This window comes from Limanda limanda, chromosome 19 (assembly GCF_963576545.1).
Source record: "Limanda limanda chromosome 19, fLimLim1.1, whole genome shotgun sequence".
Classification (NCBI taxonomy): domain Eukaryota; kingdom Metazoa; phylum Chordata; class Actinopteri; order Pleuronectiformes; family Pleuronectidae; genus Limanda; species Limanda limanda.
In genome coordinates, this window is record NC_083654.1 from 5,127,733 (window position 1) to 5,141,667 (window position 13,935).

The window sequence follows — 13,935 nt, forward strand, 5'->3', positions numbered from 1 at the left end:
GGTCAAACACGTTTTCCCATGTTGACTCCTGTCAACCAGGCACAGAGAAGGTTCGTCGGGCACAGGACTGCAAGCACCTCCATGTTGTCAATCCCGACTGGCTGTGGAGCTGTCTGGAGCGCTGGGAGAGAGTGGAGGAGCAGCTGTACCCACTGAAGGAAGACTGCTCCAAGATGCCAAGGTAAAGAGCTGTCTAATAAGCCATGGTCTTACAAGCCTCCCCAAACCTAATAGATGTTAACTGTTATTAAGGACATATTAAGTCCATTTATCAAAATCCCAATTGAAGATGATCCTTACACTCTGATCTCTTTTGTGTGAAAGGAGCAACAGTCCAGCAGCCTTTCCTGACAATCAGGGCACCCTGCAGAGGCCTCTTTTCCAGCCAGCTCCCATCTACCACAGACCTCCACCCCCAGAACTCGAGGTTCGGATCTACGATCCCGTCACGGGGAAGCTGATCCGCAGGGGCCCTCAGGTGTCGCAGCCGCAACCCTACCACCAGGCTTCAGGGTCAATGTCGCTCTCTGATCACCAACAATCTTGTCTCAGGTACTGCAAGAAATGAATCGCATTTGTGCAATATGAGCAAGCAGTGAATGAAAGTGTATCAAACAGAGATAGGCCTCTAAAAGTCTAACAGTCCGAATGAAGCTGACCCCAGTAAATGGTAAATAAAGTGGAACATAAAAAATATGATTAGCTAGAAGAGACAGTAATATACTTGATTGAATCCATGTTATTATTTACATTCCATCTGTAAGATGTCTTTAAATGAAAAGAATATTTCTGAGGGAGTATTTTTGCTTTATAGTCTGATGATGGAAAAATAATGAATGTAAACTTATAATCATGTGTAGTATTGAACAATGAGTTGATAAATATTCTGATAAAATACATCAAGTCCTTACATTTTTATGTTAATTTATCGAATCAAATAATCTTCTGAATTAAAATGAAGCAATAATATCTCTGATGTATGGTCACATTGAAAGACTACAACAGGAAAACGATTCCTCTGATCCATAAAAATATCTACTGCTCTCACTTTGCTGCTAACTGTTATGTACCAGACAGGATCCTGTCGAACAATGACTCTGGCTTTCCAGTGAACTGATTCGTCAGTAGCTATAACCTCAAACTCAACCTGCTCTGGAGAAGACTAGCAACTCGGCATAAGTTACCATGGTGATTTACCCCTTTAAGAAGTAAAGTAGTTTTATAACAGTGAAAACCCAGAGTGAAACCTTCCCCTCAACTCCCTCTCTCACATCTCTCTCACTCTGGACATTGTGACCCTTGGGGGTAATGCAAAATTATAGCAACATTGTATAAAAATGAAGGTTATGCGTATGATGTCTTTTCTGTTTGAATATTAACTGCAGATTTGCACATAACAGATTGTATATGTATGGATTTGTCCTCTGGGCCTCATTTCTATCCTCCCTTCTCTGTAAACGTAGACAGCTGTTAATGTTGTGCTACTGTACTGTATGAATTACCCCCAGTGGAGACATGCAGCCTCTTCAGCTTCGATCTGAGGCACAGTAAAGTGCCCAAAAAAACTGTTGTCACTTTTTTGGGCCCCCCCAACAAACCTTTAACTGTATGGATTGTTTGGTGGCAGGGGAACACAGACAGTGTGTAGTTTGTTGCTCCCACACGATCCTCTGAATTTGTGTGGAACATCTTTTAATCTGCACATTGGGTCTTTAAAACAGCACAATAAAATCCAGGCTACCTTACACTCCTTAGGGTGGTAACGCTGTATATAACTTATCCTACAAATATTTTCATATTCATCCAGTTACCAGAATGAAATGCCAGATTACAGAATAGGTGTCAGTTTTGTGTTCTTCCACTCCATCATTCATTGGTGATAGTAAATGCTAATGAAGAGTACTCTGCAGCAGAGAGGCTGTGGCCTGACTGTTTTTCACTACATAAACATAAAATCTCTTGACTGGAAAGTCACGCCAGATTAAAATGTTTTGAATTTATTATATCTGTGATGATACGCTTTAATTAATAACTCCAAGCATGAAATCGGCCCACTTTATAAATGGCTTGACGGCAATGTGGAGGTTTAGGGAGATGCATAAACTTAAATTTTAATTTAATTTAAATGTAATCATCAAAGAAGGTCTGTTCAATTAAGCACAAGGCAAAGTATAGAAATATCCTCTTCCCACTTACATAAGATTTGCATCTAATGGTTAGTTTTTAATAAGGAGAATTTCCTTGCAATTCTCGTTATTGGTCCCTAGATCAGCATTCAGTCCTTCACCCTGCAAGCTTCATCTGCAAATTGTTGTGAAAAATGTGCTGATTATTTACATTGTTTGCAAATGAATGTGTTTCCCTTATGATTCCTGTGAAGAGTGCTTTAAAACAAGACTACATTTCTAAGCAGGACAAGCAAAACAGGAGATGAAAAACAATAAAAGCAGTAATCATCCTTTATTTGTAATTTGTGAACACTATTTGTTAATTGATATGGTTGATTAGGTGGCAAACATGTTGCCTTTATACAATTACTAAATATACTGATGGTATAGATAGATGGATAAAATAGTTTTCCCCAACTTTCTATTGAACAAGCTATCTAGCAAGTCTATGTTTTTATTTAATTTTTTTTCTCTTGTATATCGGGCTCTTGTGGCGCTTCCAACTTTATTATAAAAATATCCTTTAATCATCAGATAATTATCTGATATCATCTTCTTGAGGGATATATTAGTTTTCTGGTAGTATAGCTATAAACACTTTTTATACGTGCATTTGGGCATATTGATATTTATTCGTCTTTTCTTTATGGTTGTGTATGTACGTGTGTTGAAGTTTTGTCTTCATATTTAGACTTGACTAGGTTATGGATGTGTTATTTTTTATTTTTTTCATCACTATTCCATGCCAATTTGATATACCCCTTTGTGACTAAACATTTGTGAAGATTTTTTCTGTTGTGAAACAAAACAATAAACTACTTCATCAGTGTTCTTGTTTTTTGTGTTATTTCACCCCAGGGGAACTTCAAAGGATCAGCAGCAGGATGACGCAGCGGGGCCCAGCCAAGACGACGAGCAGCCTGGGCCGTCTCGTAGAAAACGACAGCCGAGCATGTCAGAATCTATGCCTCTATACACACTTTGCAAGGCGGATCTAGAGAGCATGGATAAAGAGGTAAGATGTGAGAAAACTCTTCTTTGGCTCATCCGATTCATTTGTGAGCCAAAGAAAAAAGCTTACAAGAGTAAGAATAGGAATGTCCCAATAGGCAGGAAAATCCCTCGTGTGACCAAGACCTTTGCATGTAGAGCAGTTTTAATGAATTAGCTTGTTATAATTTACTCGATGGGCTGTAAACATTTTAAATACAGCCAAAAAGTGAATATTCAGCAATCACGGAATTAAAAAACCTCTTTTCTCAGCAGTTTTCAATGAACCTCACAGTACGAGATGTCTCTAATAACCACCTCTAATATTATTGCCACACAGTGCTTCTTCCCTTACTCAAGCAAGCTTTGTTGATGGTACCAGAACCAACATCAGTTTCAGAAGACTTTCTGTGTTAACTCTTAAGGCTCGGGTATGCTTCTACGTATCCGTTTCTCGGAGAGGGCTCCACGGTGGGCGAAGAGTCTTTTTGATTTTTACTAGTCCGACCACTGTACGTTGAAAAAAATTCACCGCCAAACCCATAGGTGGCGCAACGGAAGACAAGCTCAGAGAAGCTTACCCCAATTTTGGGAAGAAGAAGTCCACGTGTGTCTGTTTACATCTGTGGCTCGCCTCCCACACACTGAACCATGGCAACTAACAGAACTAAATAAAGTGACACCCAGCGGGTCAAAATGCTGATGTTATCGTTTCTTAGCGCAGCGGTTCCCCGGTCTTGTTTCCGAACTGTGTTGCTAATTCCACAGCTTGAAGCTCCGTGTAGCTTGAAGCTAGACGAGCTAGCTAGCTCCACTCCCAGCTTGCTCCCCTCCCAGCTTCCACACACAGTCAGCAGGGACTCCCGGCACTAACTACTACCCAGTGTTTGCTTCTAGCCTGGCGGTATTATAGAAACAGTGTCATGATAGAAGTGGAATTAAAGTCGTGACGGCGGGTTTTTGCACTGTTACCACCGCAGTTAGCATGGTTGCTAGCCCGCTAGCATAGCCTGCTAGCGCCGTTTTGAAAGCTCATTATAACCGTATGTGACCGTGCACACATGCCGTCAGTGCTCGAACGAGCCACCGTCAGCCGGACAACTCCGCTGGCTTAACACACACGTCACATTAATCGTAGAATCATAGTTGTGTTTGGGTTTGATGTGACACAGGGAAGGAAACAGGAAGTTTGAGGTCCGGAAATGACGTCGTAGGGAAATGATGTCGTTCGCGGACCAATCACAGCCAAGAGCTGTCCGTGGGCTCTCCGACATAGAGACGGACAGTTAGAAAAATCTGAGGTGTACGAAAAGCTGTCCGAGGCGCTCGGAGAGGGCGTTCATCGACGGATAGGGCGGTCTTATCTGTCCGTTTTAGAAAAGACGTACAAGCATAAATTGGCCTTTAGTCATTTGATGCTCCTGCATAATGGAGTCTTTGTTGTTTTGACTTCTCTTTCACTCCTTCTTTCCTGTTGCTCATTTGATCTAATAAGAGCTGTGAGGTCTGCCACCTTTTGCAGTGCTGATGGAGCTGTAATTAAGTATTTATTTAAAGACTCAGCACTTCTGTACTCCCTCCAAACTGAAAGTCATAGACTAGCAAACCAATAGAGGGTAAGCGGCTCAATAATAACAACTCTTTGTATCTCAGCTTTCATGCAAATATGCAGCCCAAAGGTTTTTCAAAACTCTAAACAAATAAACTAACAATAATACAGCAATTCATTTTAATACAGTTAAAAAGTAAGAACCAATTTCGATAACCCCAATTGAAAAGCATGATCAAAGAATATATCTTATATTTCTTTGTAAAAATACTAAGGGAGTTTGCTGATCTGAGATCACGGACAGAGTATTGCCAGTAACAGTATAGTGCCATAAGACAGAAAGCAGTTTTATTCGATTTCTTGTTGGGCAGTAAAACACATGTCTCCAACATGACATTCATTTAAAGGGAGTTTCTGATGTAGGAAGGTGCAAAGATAAGACTTAATACTAAAGGATTTTCATATGAGGTTTTCGCAGCCTCAGGTTGTATTTAGTAGTGACATTTCAGGTTGACTGCCCCCTAGTGGGAGGCATGGTGGCGCAGTGGTTAGCAATGTCGCTTCACAGCAAGAGGGTTCACAGCCTTGGTGGACTTTGCATGTTTTTACCTCTGTCTCTGTGGGTTTTCTGCGGGGACTTCAGCATGCTGATTGGGGTTAGGCTATTTGAAGACTCTTGATTGACTGTAGGTGTGAATTGGGGTGAATGGTTGTTTGTCACTGTAGCCTATGTAACCCTGCGATTCGCTGTCAACCTATCAAGTGTGTATACCCCACCTCTCACCCAATGTCAACACTGATTTGCTCCAGCTAACCCCCTGACTCTAATAACATAGAGACAATGAATGGATAGCTTTCTGTTCCTGTGTGCAGATTTATATTTTATCTAGTCTTGCTATTTGTTGGTAACACTTCTGGAAAAGTTGGTTTGATAGAATGGATCTCACCTTCTTGTCACGTAACAATGAGATGGTTGATTGTTCTGAATTGAAATAGTATTTTGATCCACTTCCTTATGCAGCCATTGTAGACAGCGTTTGGCTGATTTTGATCACTACTCAAAGTTAACCGATAGACAACTTTGAAAACATCATAGCAACACATACTTTGACGTATTGTTCCATACATTTTCATCTATTCGGATCTTGAACAAACCTTATATAGCTATCATGCCAGCCTACGTGTTACATTCTATATATTGTGCCATTCTTGTAAGGCTGGTGAAGTGATTACTAATGTCTGAGAGCTCTGCACCTCCTGCTTGGATAATGCTCTTTAATGGAGCTGAATCCTGCTAATGCTTCAGCAGGGGGAAAATGTGCAAAGTGGATCTTGAGATCTGCCAAGAGCCTCTCGGCAGGTGATTATTCTAAAGAAAAAAGATTGTGGTTTGTTCACATGGGACACGACATGTGACAAACTATAAGGTCACTTGTTGGGTAGTGGTAATTAGAAGGGGGGACATGTGCAAAGTGGCTTATTATCCAAAGATCTAAGTGTAAAGTGCCTTGAGATGAAGTATGATAAGATTTGACGCTAGACAAATAAAATGGAATTGAATAGGTGCTGAAAGTGTATAATGTTAAAAATACCCTCAACTCTGTGAATCTTGTTGGAGCTCATCGTTTTGGTTTCCCCACACAATAAGATGCAATTGTTTGATAGTTTAAAAAAAAAAATACTGTTGATGTTTTCAGTTGTAGAATGTGTTTGTGTTAAAGGGACTCTTACCTTTGTTGCATTTTTACACTTTTTTTGGATAAGGTTAAATTGGTATGAATAAGGTAATGACACTCTAAAATGCAAGACAGACCCACCAGGAGTAAAAACAAACAATTATTTCACTCTCATAATATTTAGTGAAAACTTCAACCAATAAAATTCTTCGGACCGAAGGACCTTATTGGCCGACAGACCTGTCTGTTTGCTGCATGGACATGCAGGTTTTCCGTCTGCTTCTTGTGGCGCATTCGGGCCCGCGTCATCAAGGCGCGGGCCCGAATGTATATAACTTACCGGTGCTTCTGAATCCGAATCCATTGCTTTGGTAAACAAAAACTCACGTGCGTGCGCGGAGGCAGTAGGTTGTAAGTCTGCTTGTAAATAAAGTTTCTTCAAAAAAACACCGCGGATGGGAACGAGGGGGTGGGGCATTGGAGGAAGGCGGGATGATTTGAATGTGCTGTAATTCTCAAATGCAACAAAGGTAAGAGTCCCTTTAAGATGGCATAGAACATACTGTAAGTGGATGAGTCGATGCATCAGTCAATAAGACAATGAGAAAGCTCTTTGAAGTTGTAATTGTTTGGTTTGGCAATCTGATGTTTTCTCTCCCAACGGTGAACAAAGACATTAAATTATTATGGTAAAACATGACGCTCATGTATTTATGACATGAGTTTGATGTAGAGTAGCCGAACTGGCATGATAACCACCAGTGTGCAGGGGAGTTAATGATACATTTGTCCTATTTGTAGATAAGGCATAATTAAGAAAGGACATTTGTTGAGTGTTTCTAAAAATACAAAATATTAGTATGAAAAAGCATGACCCAACAAACCACAAGCCCCTGAGCTGTCAACAGCCATACACACTGTAATGAAGAACATCTTGTTATTTAAACTTAAGATTTTTCCAGGTTTTGTGTACCCTTAAACCATTTGGTCCTACGTAGGTTATATATCTTGCAAGGAAATGGGACTTTAGTTTAACTTTATGATCTGGATGTCAGTGGGATTTGTCATGCTTTAAATGACAAACTGGCTCCAGTTACTGTGGTGCTAAACAGCCTGCCATGCTAACTCATTATAATTTTGAAATTAAGTAACTCTGTAGCTGCAGGCAACAGCTCCATCTAACTGCTGTGCAATGCGTTTCTGGGAACGGACGTTTCACTCCTTTTTTCCCCGCTACACCAATGTGCTTGAAGATGGTGCAGGGCTGCATCACATGTCCTGTGAGAATAAGTGGCCTATAATACGGCCTGAGCCAAGAGCTATTTAACATTTCCGTTAATATTTTACATCTATATCTCGGAGCTCTCAATACGATGTATGAGATAGAGTCTCTTTGAGGATAAGGCTAAGGCATAATCTATTGATTGAAAAAAATGACATTTGTCTAATAAATAAAGGTTTCTGTTGCTGCACATGTCAAGGCTTCTGTTCTTGAATGGTGTATGCTGTATTGCTGGTTCATAATGAAAAAGGGCCAGGTTTATTAGTTATAAATCAGAGGTAGATAAAGGTAGACCTCTCAATGCTAGCTACCTGTAGATACCTACCTAATGAGGCTGCACGATTTGGTGCTGCCTTCTTCTGGCTTACATAAGGTCATTGAAATAAAGATTATATTATTCTTCTGCAATGAAAGCTGGTTATTCCAATTAGTAGATATATGTGAAATTGTATTTTTATATAATCCGTCCAGCTACTTAAAAAAATGTCTTCTTGATAAATTATCTGCGTTTGTTCCTATCAGACATCATGATAACTGCAGCAGGAAGCAAACTGGAAACTGTTTTTTATTATTAATATTGAATTGGTACATTATGTCAGTGGTTGGGTCATCTCAGCTGGAATGATTGGACTGAAAAATGTTTTGTCTGTTTCCTTTCTTGGATAATGGGGGATTTGCAATGCAGAGAATGTGCCACTTGGAAAACATTTTTCTTGATTATTTGAATAAAATGTTAGCAATGTGTTAATATGTGCAAGAAATTGCTGGCTCGACCTTGCTTACTACATTATTCATTGAAATGTGTTGGGACTTTTCAATAGAGAAGCGCAGGATAAAGATGGATCTCAATTTGATTTGTCAAAGCCAGTAATATGTGTATTTTAAGCTGACATTAAAGCGGTCTTCTAACTGTAAGGGCTGGCCTCTTATTAAGATGGCCATGAACAAGCTTAAAGTTGATTTCACTAATGAAGAAATTAATTATCTGTGAGCTCCTTCAGGGACATGATCTATTTACCCAATGTACTTTCTCTCAGTACAGGTTCCAGAACTAATGTATAAGTACAGGCAGTCTTGTTTATCTCACCTTGGCTGGGCCTTTTTTTTGCTCTAAAGCACTGTGCTTTTATGTATTTATTAGTCCCTGCTGTTGTGCAATAAAACACTGTTATTGTTGCATTGCCTTAACATATATTATAATCTTACTCAAAGGCCAATTTCAGGCTAATACAGCCCAATTGCAGTTTAATACCAATTTGATGAATGAAGTGTTCAGTGCTCACACACTCGTATTGATCCCAAAACACCAACAGCATTTGCTGTGTAAATGGGACCTTCTGATGGCTCAAGCATTACGCTGAGTGAAGTTCACTGTTGAGCAGGGATGATTAGATGATGTTTTTTCCCCCATCAGGTTGTTCTTGTGGAAATTAAGCCCTGCCCTTTGGTTCAGGCAGGGCTCCTTTCTTCAGTTTTGAAAACTAAAAAGTACTTTCAAGAATGTAATCCATTAACAGTGAAAACACATTCAGAGGGGTACAACTGGAATTATTAGATAGATTATAGCCAGTACTTTACCTTTAGCTTACAGGCTAATGCAGCACCTGATCTCCATGCATGCAACAATTGCCACAGTCAAGAGGAAAAAAATCGTAAATAAATAAAAAAAATGTTAGATGTAGAACTTATAAGCAAAAATATGCAAATCTGTCTTAAGGCCAAAACTTTATGCAACAATGGCTGTGTTGCAGAGACCTCTTACACATACATAAAATCTCAAATCAAACCACAGTTTTTGCAAAGTAACATTAAAAAATAGATTTTATTTTATTATACAAGTAAGCTTTGTGATTCATAGCAAAAAGGTTCTGGGTAGATATATCAGAGGCTTAGCCTTAGGGGTCTATTTGAAATAGACCATGATTCATACATTTCTGATTTTAGACTCTTAACACCACTATGACACATTGACTTCAGCCAGGTTAATTGCAAGTCTGGGTATTAACTCCTTGCAAGCACTGCTACATCCTCGTCCAACATATTTTTAAAGGTAAAGAAATGGACTCAAAGGGTCCTGTGTAGATTTCAAATGTCATCCTTCTCGGACTGCCTTTGCTAAAGGCCAGTCTTTGACGTTCTTAAACGCTCTAGATCTTCAGGGCACATAGAAAGAGCCAATCTTAATTGGCTGAAGCAAGGTACACATAAGAGTCAGGTAAGACAGCCTCACATTTAAATGTCACCAATGGTTACATGATGGTATGTGTCAGGTTACCTGGAACAACATGTGCCGAGTGGCCCTGCTAAGAATCACAGCATGTACCTACTGGGTGACCTTTCTTCAAAATTGCTGTTCCCATGGTTGTGTGATTAGTGGAGATGGTTGGAAACTCTTTCTTCTGCTGCTTTCTCTACCACCATAATGCACCATATTTACAATCAGGAAAACCTGTGTGTATGTGTAGGACCTCTTGGCGAAACAACAGCCAGTTGCTGCAGACTGTTGTTCCTGAATGGGATTATCAGTGCCAGAAAAACCCTTTCGCATTGCAGCAAGTCACTTGATGAATTGTTAACATAGAAAGTCCTGCTTAATGAAGCTTGAAAGAACACAAGATTTACAGCTAAAACCGTCTTCCCACTTGAACCAGAAAGTCACCCTCAGATAACTCTTACAGTGTCGTTCAGATTACCTGTTATGATAACGTTTGTCCTTTACCTAAAAGATAACATTGCCTTGTGAGTGTATTGCGTTATGGGCAATAGCTTATTTAATTACGGATTTCTCTCTTTATATTTGAAATGAACACATGATTAAAAAAAGGGTCTTTAGAAACAAGCCCTTGTTGTACAATATAGAAACTGTATAGATATAAATTAATAAAGTGTTCCAAAGTTGCTCAGTCATTGTAATTTGAAATTCAGCATCAAGTCAGGACTACATCTTTACTGTAATCCCTTTAAATACTATATGTAAACTCTTAAGCAGAAAACAGTCCATGCACCCTTCCACTTATAGAATAAGGGATTCAAACACACATTACACTGCAGAGTTTAAAGTGTGTATTGGCTGGATTTGAATCTGTCAGTGAGTAACAATTTAGCTGCCTTTACCAATTTAGGAAAGTGGATTTATCAACACCGTTCAACTTAAAGTCAAATGAAATCCTGCTGATTCCAGACCTAATGAGTCAGGTGAAGATTTCAACACAGGGCAGTGTTAGGGTGACATGTGTGTCGCCATGGGGGCCCTCAGAGACATGACTCATTAAGCCGAGGATCATAGGAGATCAGTCACAGTGATGCTCGGTCTCCCTCCGCCTGCAGATATTGACATCTTACAGCCTTTGAGAGATGTAATCCTCAGAAGGTACTGAGGAGAACACGCTTCTGCATGAGTTTTCAAAATGCAGAGGCTTTTCAGGATTTTTGTCTTGGTGCTATAGAATTACATACTGATGTTATTTGTTGGTTAAACGCATAATAGTAACCTGGAAGTTGTTTCTTTTGGCGCAGACAACAGCTGTCCCAGGCCAGTGCTTTATCCCAGTCCCCTGCCGACGGACCCTATGTTGTACTTTGCTGTGGCTCATATGTACCACAGAGTAGACAAATCCAATATGTAGTATATGAAAGCCTTTATTGCTCTGTGGCAACAGACTTACAGACCAGTAATTACAGCTGTACTGTGAACAATCGCAGACGTCCCCACAGAGACACCACACACATTAAGTGAGAGATCATCCAAAGGATTTGACTCAGCTGAAGGCGAGGTTTCTGTTGATTTAAAAGCTTTATTCCCTATTTCTCTTTGCAAGAAAGCCCCAAGTTTGGATGAACTCTTGTGACCAGGCCATCTGAAACAAGCTGTTCCGGCCTGATAACAATGCTGCTTGTCTATGTGATATTTCAGAAAGTTTTTAACCGAAAGGCACAAGAGAAGATGTGAAGTCTGTGGTATGTAGAAAGGCCAGGGCAATAATAACATTCGTTTGGCATGAAGTCCATGGAGATGAACATGCCAAGTGATGCTTGTTATAGACAGAGCACAGCAGAAATCACTAATATGGATTATGTTGTGGACATGTCATGTCAGTAGGACTGGGCCCTTGCTGATAAAGAAGTATTTTCTTACAGTATAGAAAATGGCCTCGGTTTTAACAACAGTTAAACTTTGGACTTAAGTAGAGTGCTTTTTGTAGAGTAGACACAGTACGGACTAATGTCAGGTTATCATGGGATTTTTCAAATCCTAGTTGTATGTTTAAGCTTGGAAACATTAAATCTTTTGTTAGTTCTTAAAGTGGCTCACAAGTAAACGAAAAAATGTGACATAGTAATATAATTATTTTTTAAATTGATAATTCCTTTATTTTGCAAAACTGCAAAGCATTCACGAGTTCACTCTTTCTGAATTTGAAGATGAGCCGATTTTCTCTTTCTGACATGCTTGTAGATTTGAGAAGCTGGAAATGGTGAAGTATATTTGCTTCTTTTTTTTTTTAAGTTACACTAAAGCATTATTAGCTTATGCTTTCAAACATTACATCAAACTTACTCAACTTGTTCCAAAACTCAACAGAGCAAAACTAAAAGTGATATGGTCAGCCTGTTGGTCTCAGCTTAGTGTGTGTGTTGCTGTCCGTGGTGCTGAAATTCTGCACTTGTTAACACTGAGGTTGCAAAGCAGCGGGATACAAGTGATCAGACCAGTGCTACAGGGTCAGGCGCAGTCATCATGCCGACACAAGCACATTACCGCTCCTGGACAAGCCACTCTGTCACCCAGCGTCTGTCCCTAAACCTGGAGCGCTATGAATATTCCCTCTGCTGCGGTTGCTATTCTCACGCGGTCCCTTGCAGCCTGACAAAAACATCTCAAGTCATCTGACTGTGGTGAGATGTCCACTTTTGGACCTCGCTCAAACAGTTAAAGCTCATTTTGGCAGAAGAAATTTGGTCTGGCTTTTTCCCTCCCTCTGAACCAAAGAGATTCAGCAAAGTGTATCATTGACATAACACTTTTTGAAACCTGAATTCTCTAGAGATGATTCTCTGAAGTGTTTTTGTGTTTGAAGCTGTTCTTGTTTTTCAGCTCAGTTTTACTTAACCACTCTCGACTAACCTCAGCTGCAGTGTAGCACGTCTCCCTGAGATGATGGTTAAAAAAGAATCCGGTATCATCCTTTTTTTGCGGAGCCTCTTAAGAACATTTGTTCTCATAGGATTTCTGTGTTTTCTGCTTGTGAGTGCATCAGCTTCCATTCATGTAGGCGTCGGTAGAAGTTGAGTGAAGATGTATATTCTCGTTGCCATTGTTACCGTCAGATTGGGACTTGGCCCTTGCTAATGAAGAGGTGAATATGGTTGTAAGCAGAGCCACGTTTGAGGCTTTTGTGCTTCTGATTGACCAGTCTCATCAGTCCTTTCCTCTTACATAACATATCTTTTGTGGCCTAACTTTTACCAGTCTGCACAATGCCTCCATGTCTATCTCTCTTCTTACACATTTGTATTCAATTCCTTTTCTCACTGGGGCCTCAGGTGAGCTTTTTTTTCCACAAATGCAAAAACCTCTATCTTCCTCACTGCCCACATGAAACGACCTGTGCGCAGTCTGTTTCCATTCAGCAGTCACCTGTCTTCCATACAACCACCTCTGACTACCTTTTGGCGGATGAAGTCATTCATTTTCGCAGAGAATGAACTTTCTGTCCACCTTCAGTTGGGTTGTACTATGTAAAATTGTCCCTGCCTGCACACTCCTCAGACTGGTTGATACACGAGCTTCTTGCACAATAACCCAGCGCAAATAGAAATTGTCCAGGACAATGAGCGCTGATTGACTGTCTGCATGGAAATGTGTCAGGCTCTTGCTATGGGTTCGTCCTCATCTTTTCTCTGAAGTTTTCTTCCAGACACTCCATTGTGTCTCTTCAGAGACGTGTTAATTTAATGAGACATTGATATTTTTCTTTTCAAAGCCGGACCGGGGCTCTTCAGAAAGTGTATCCACTGCTTGCCTGAGTAAACTTCTATCATGGTTTACTTCAGCTGCAGTGCACCTCGATGCAGTTAATTGTTTTTTTTGTTTGATTTCAAGCTTGGGGCAAATTTGCCATATTAATAGTTTTCATTTAACCTGCAAAACTTCTTGAAAGCTTTGAAACGTGTATTACAGTCGAGCAAAGCTGTCTTCATTATAAGTATGCATATTAAAAACACAGATCATCGCATAAAGCTATGGACTGCTTAAATGATAGTGTAGAA

The 13,935-nt window shown here is 40.0% G+C and overlaps 1 protein-coding gene across 1 annotated transcript in view; it reads left to right on the forward strand.

Moving 5' to 3' along the window:
- Positions 1 to 13,935, forward strand: part of ctdp1 (CTD (carboxy-terminal domain, RNA polymerase II, polypeptide A) phosphatase, subunit 1) — a 64,488-nt gene that overhangs the window by 13,260 nt on the left and 37,293 nt on the right. Inside the window, exons 9-11 of the mRNA XM_061093263.1 lie at positions 40 to 181; positions 325 to 552; positions 3,027 to 3,183. Of these exons, the coding sequence (XP_060949246.1) occupies positions 40 to 181; positions 325 to 552; positions 3,027 to 3,183 (527 nt within the window). The remainder of the gene's footprint in view (positions 1 to 39; positions 182 to 324; positions 553 to 3,026; positions 3,184 to 13,935) is intronic.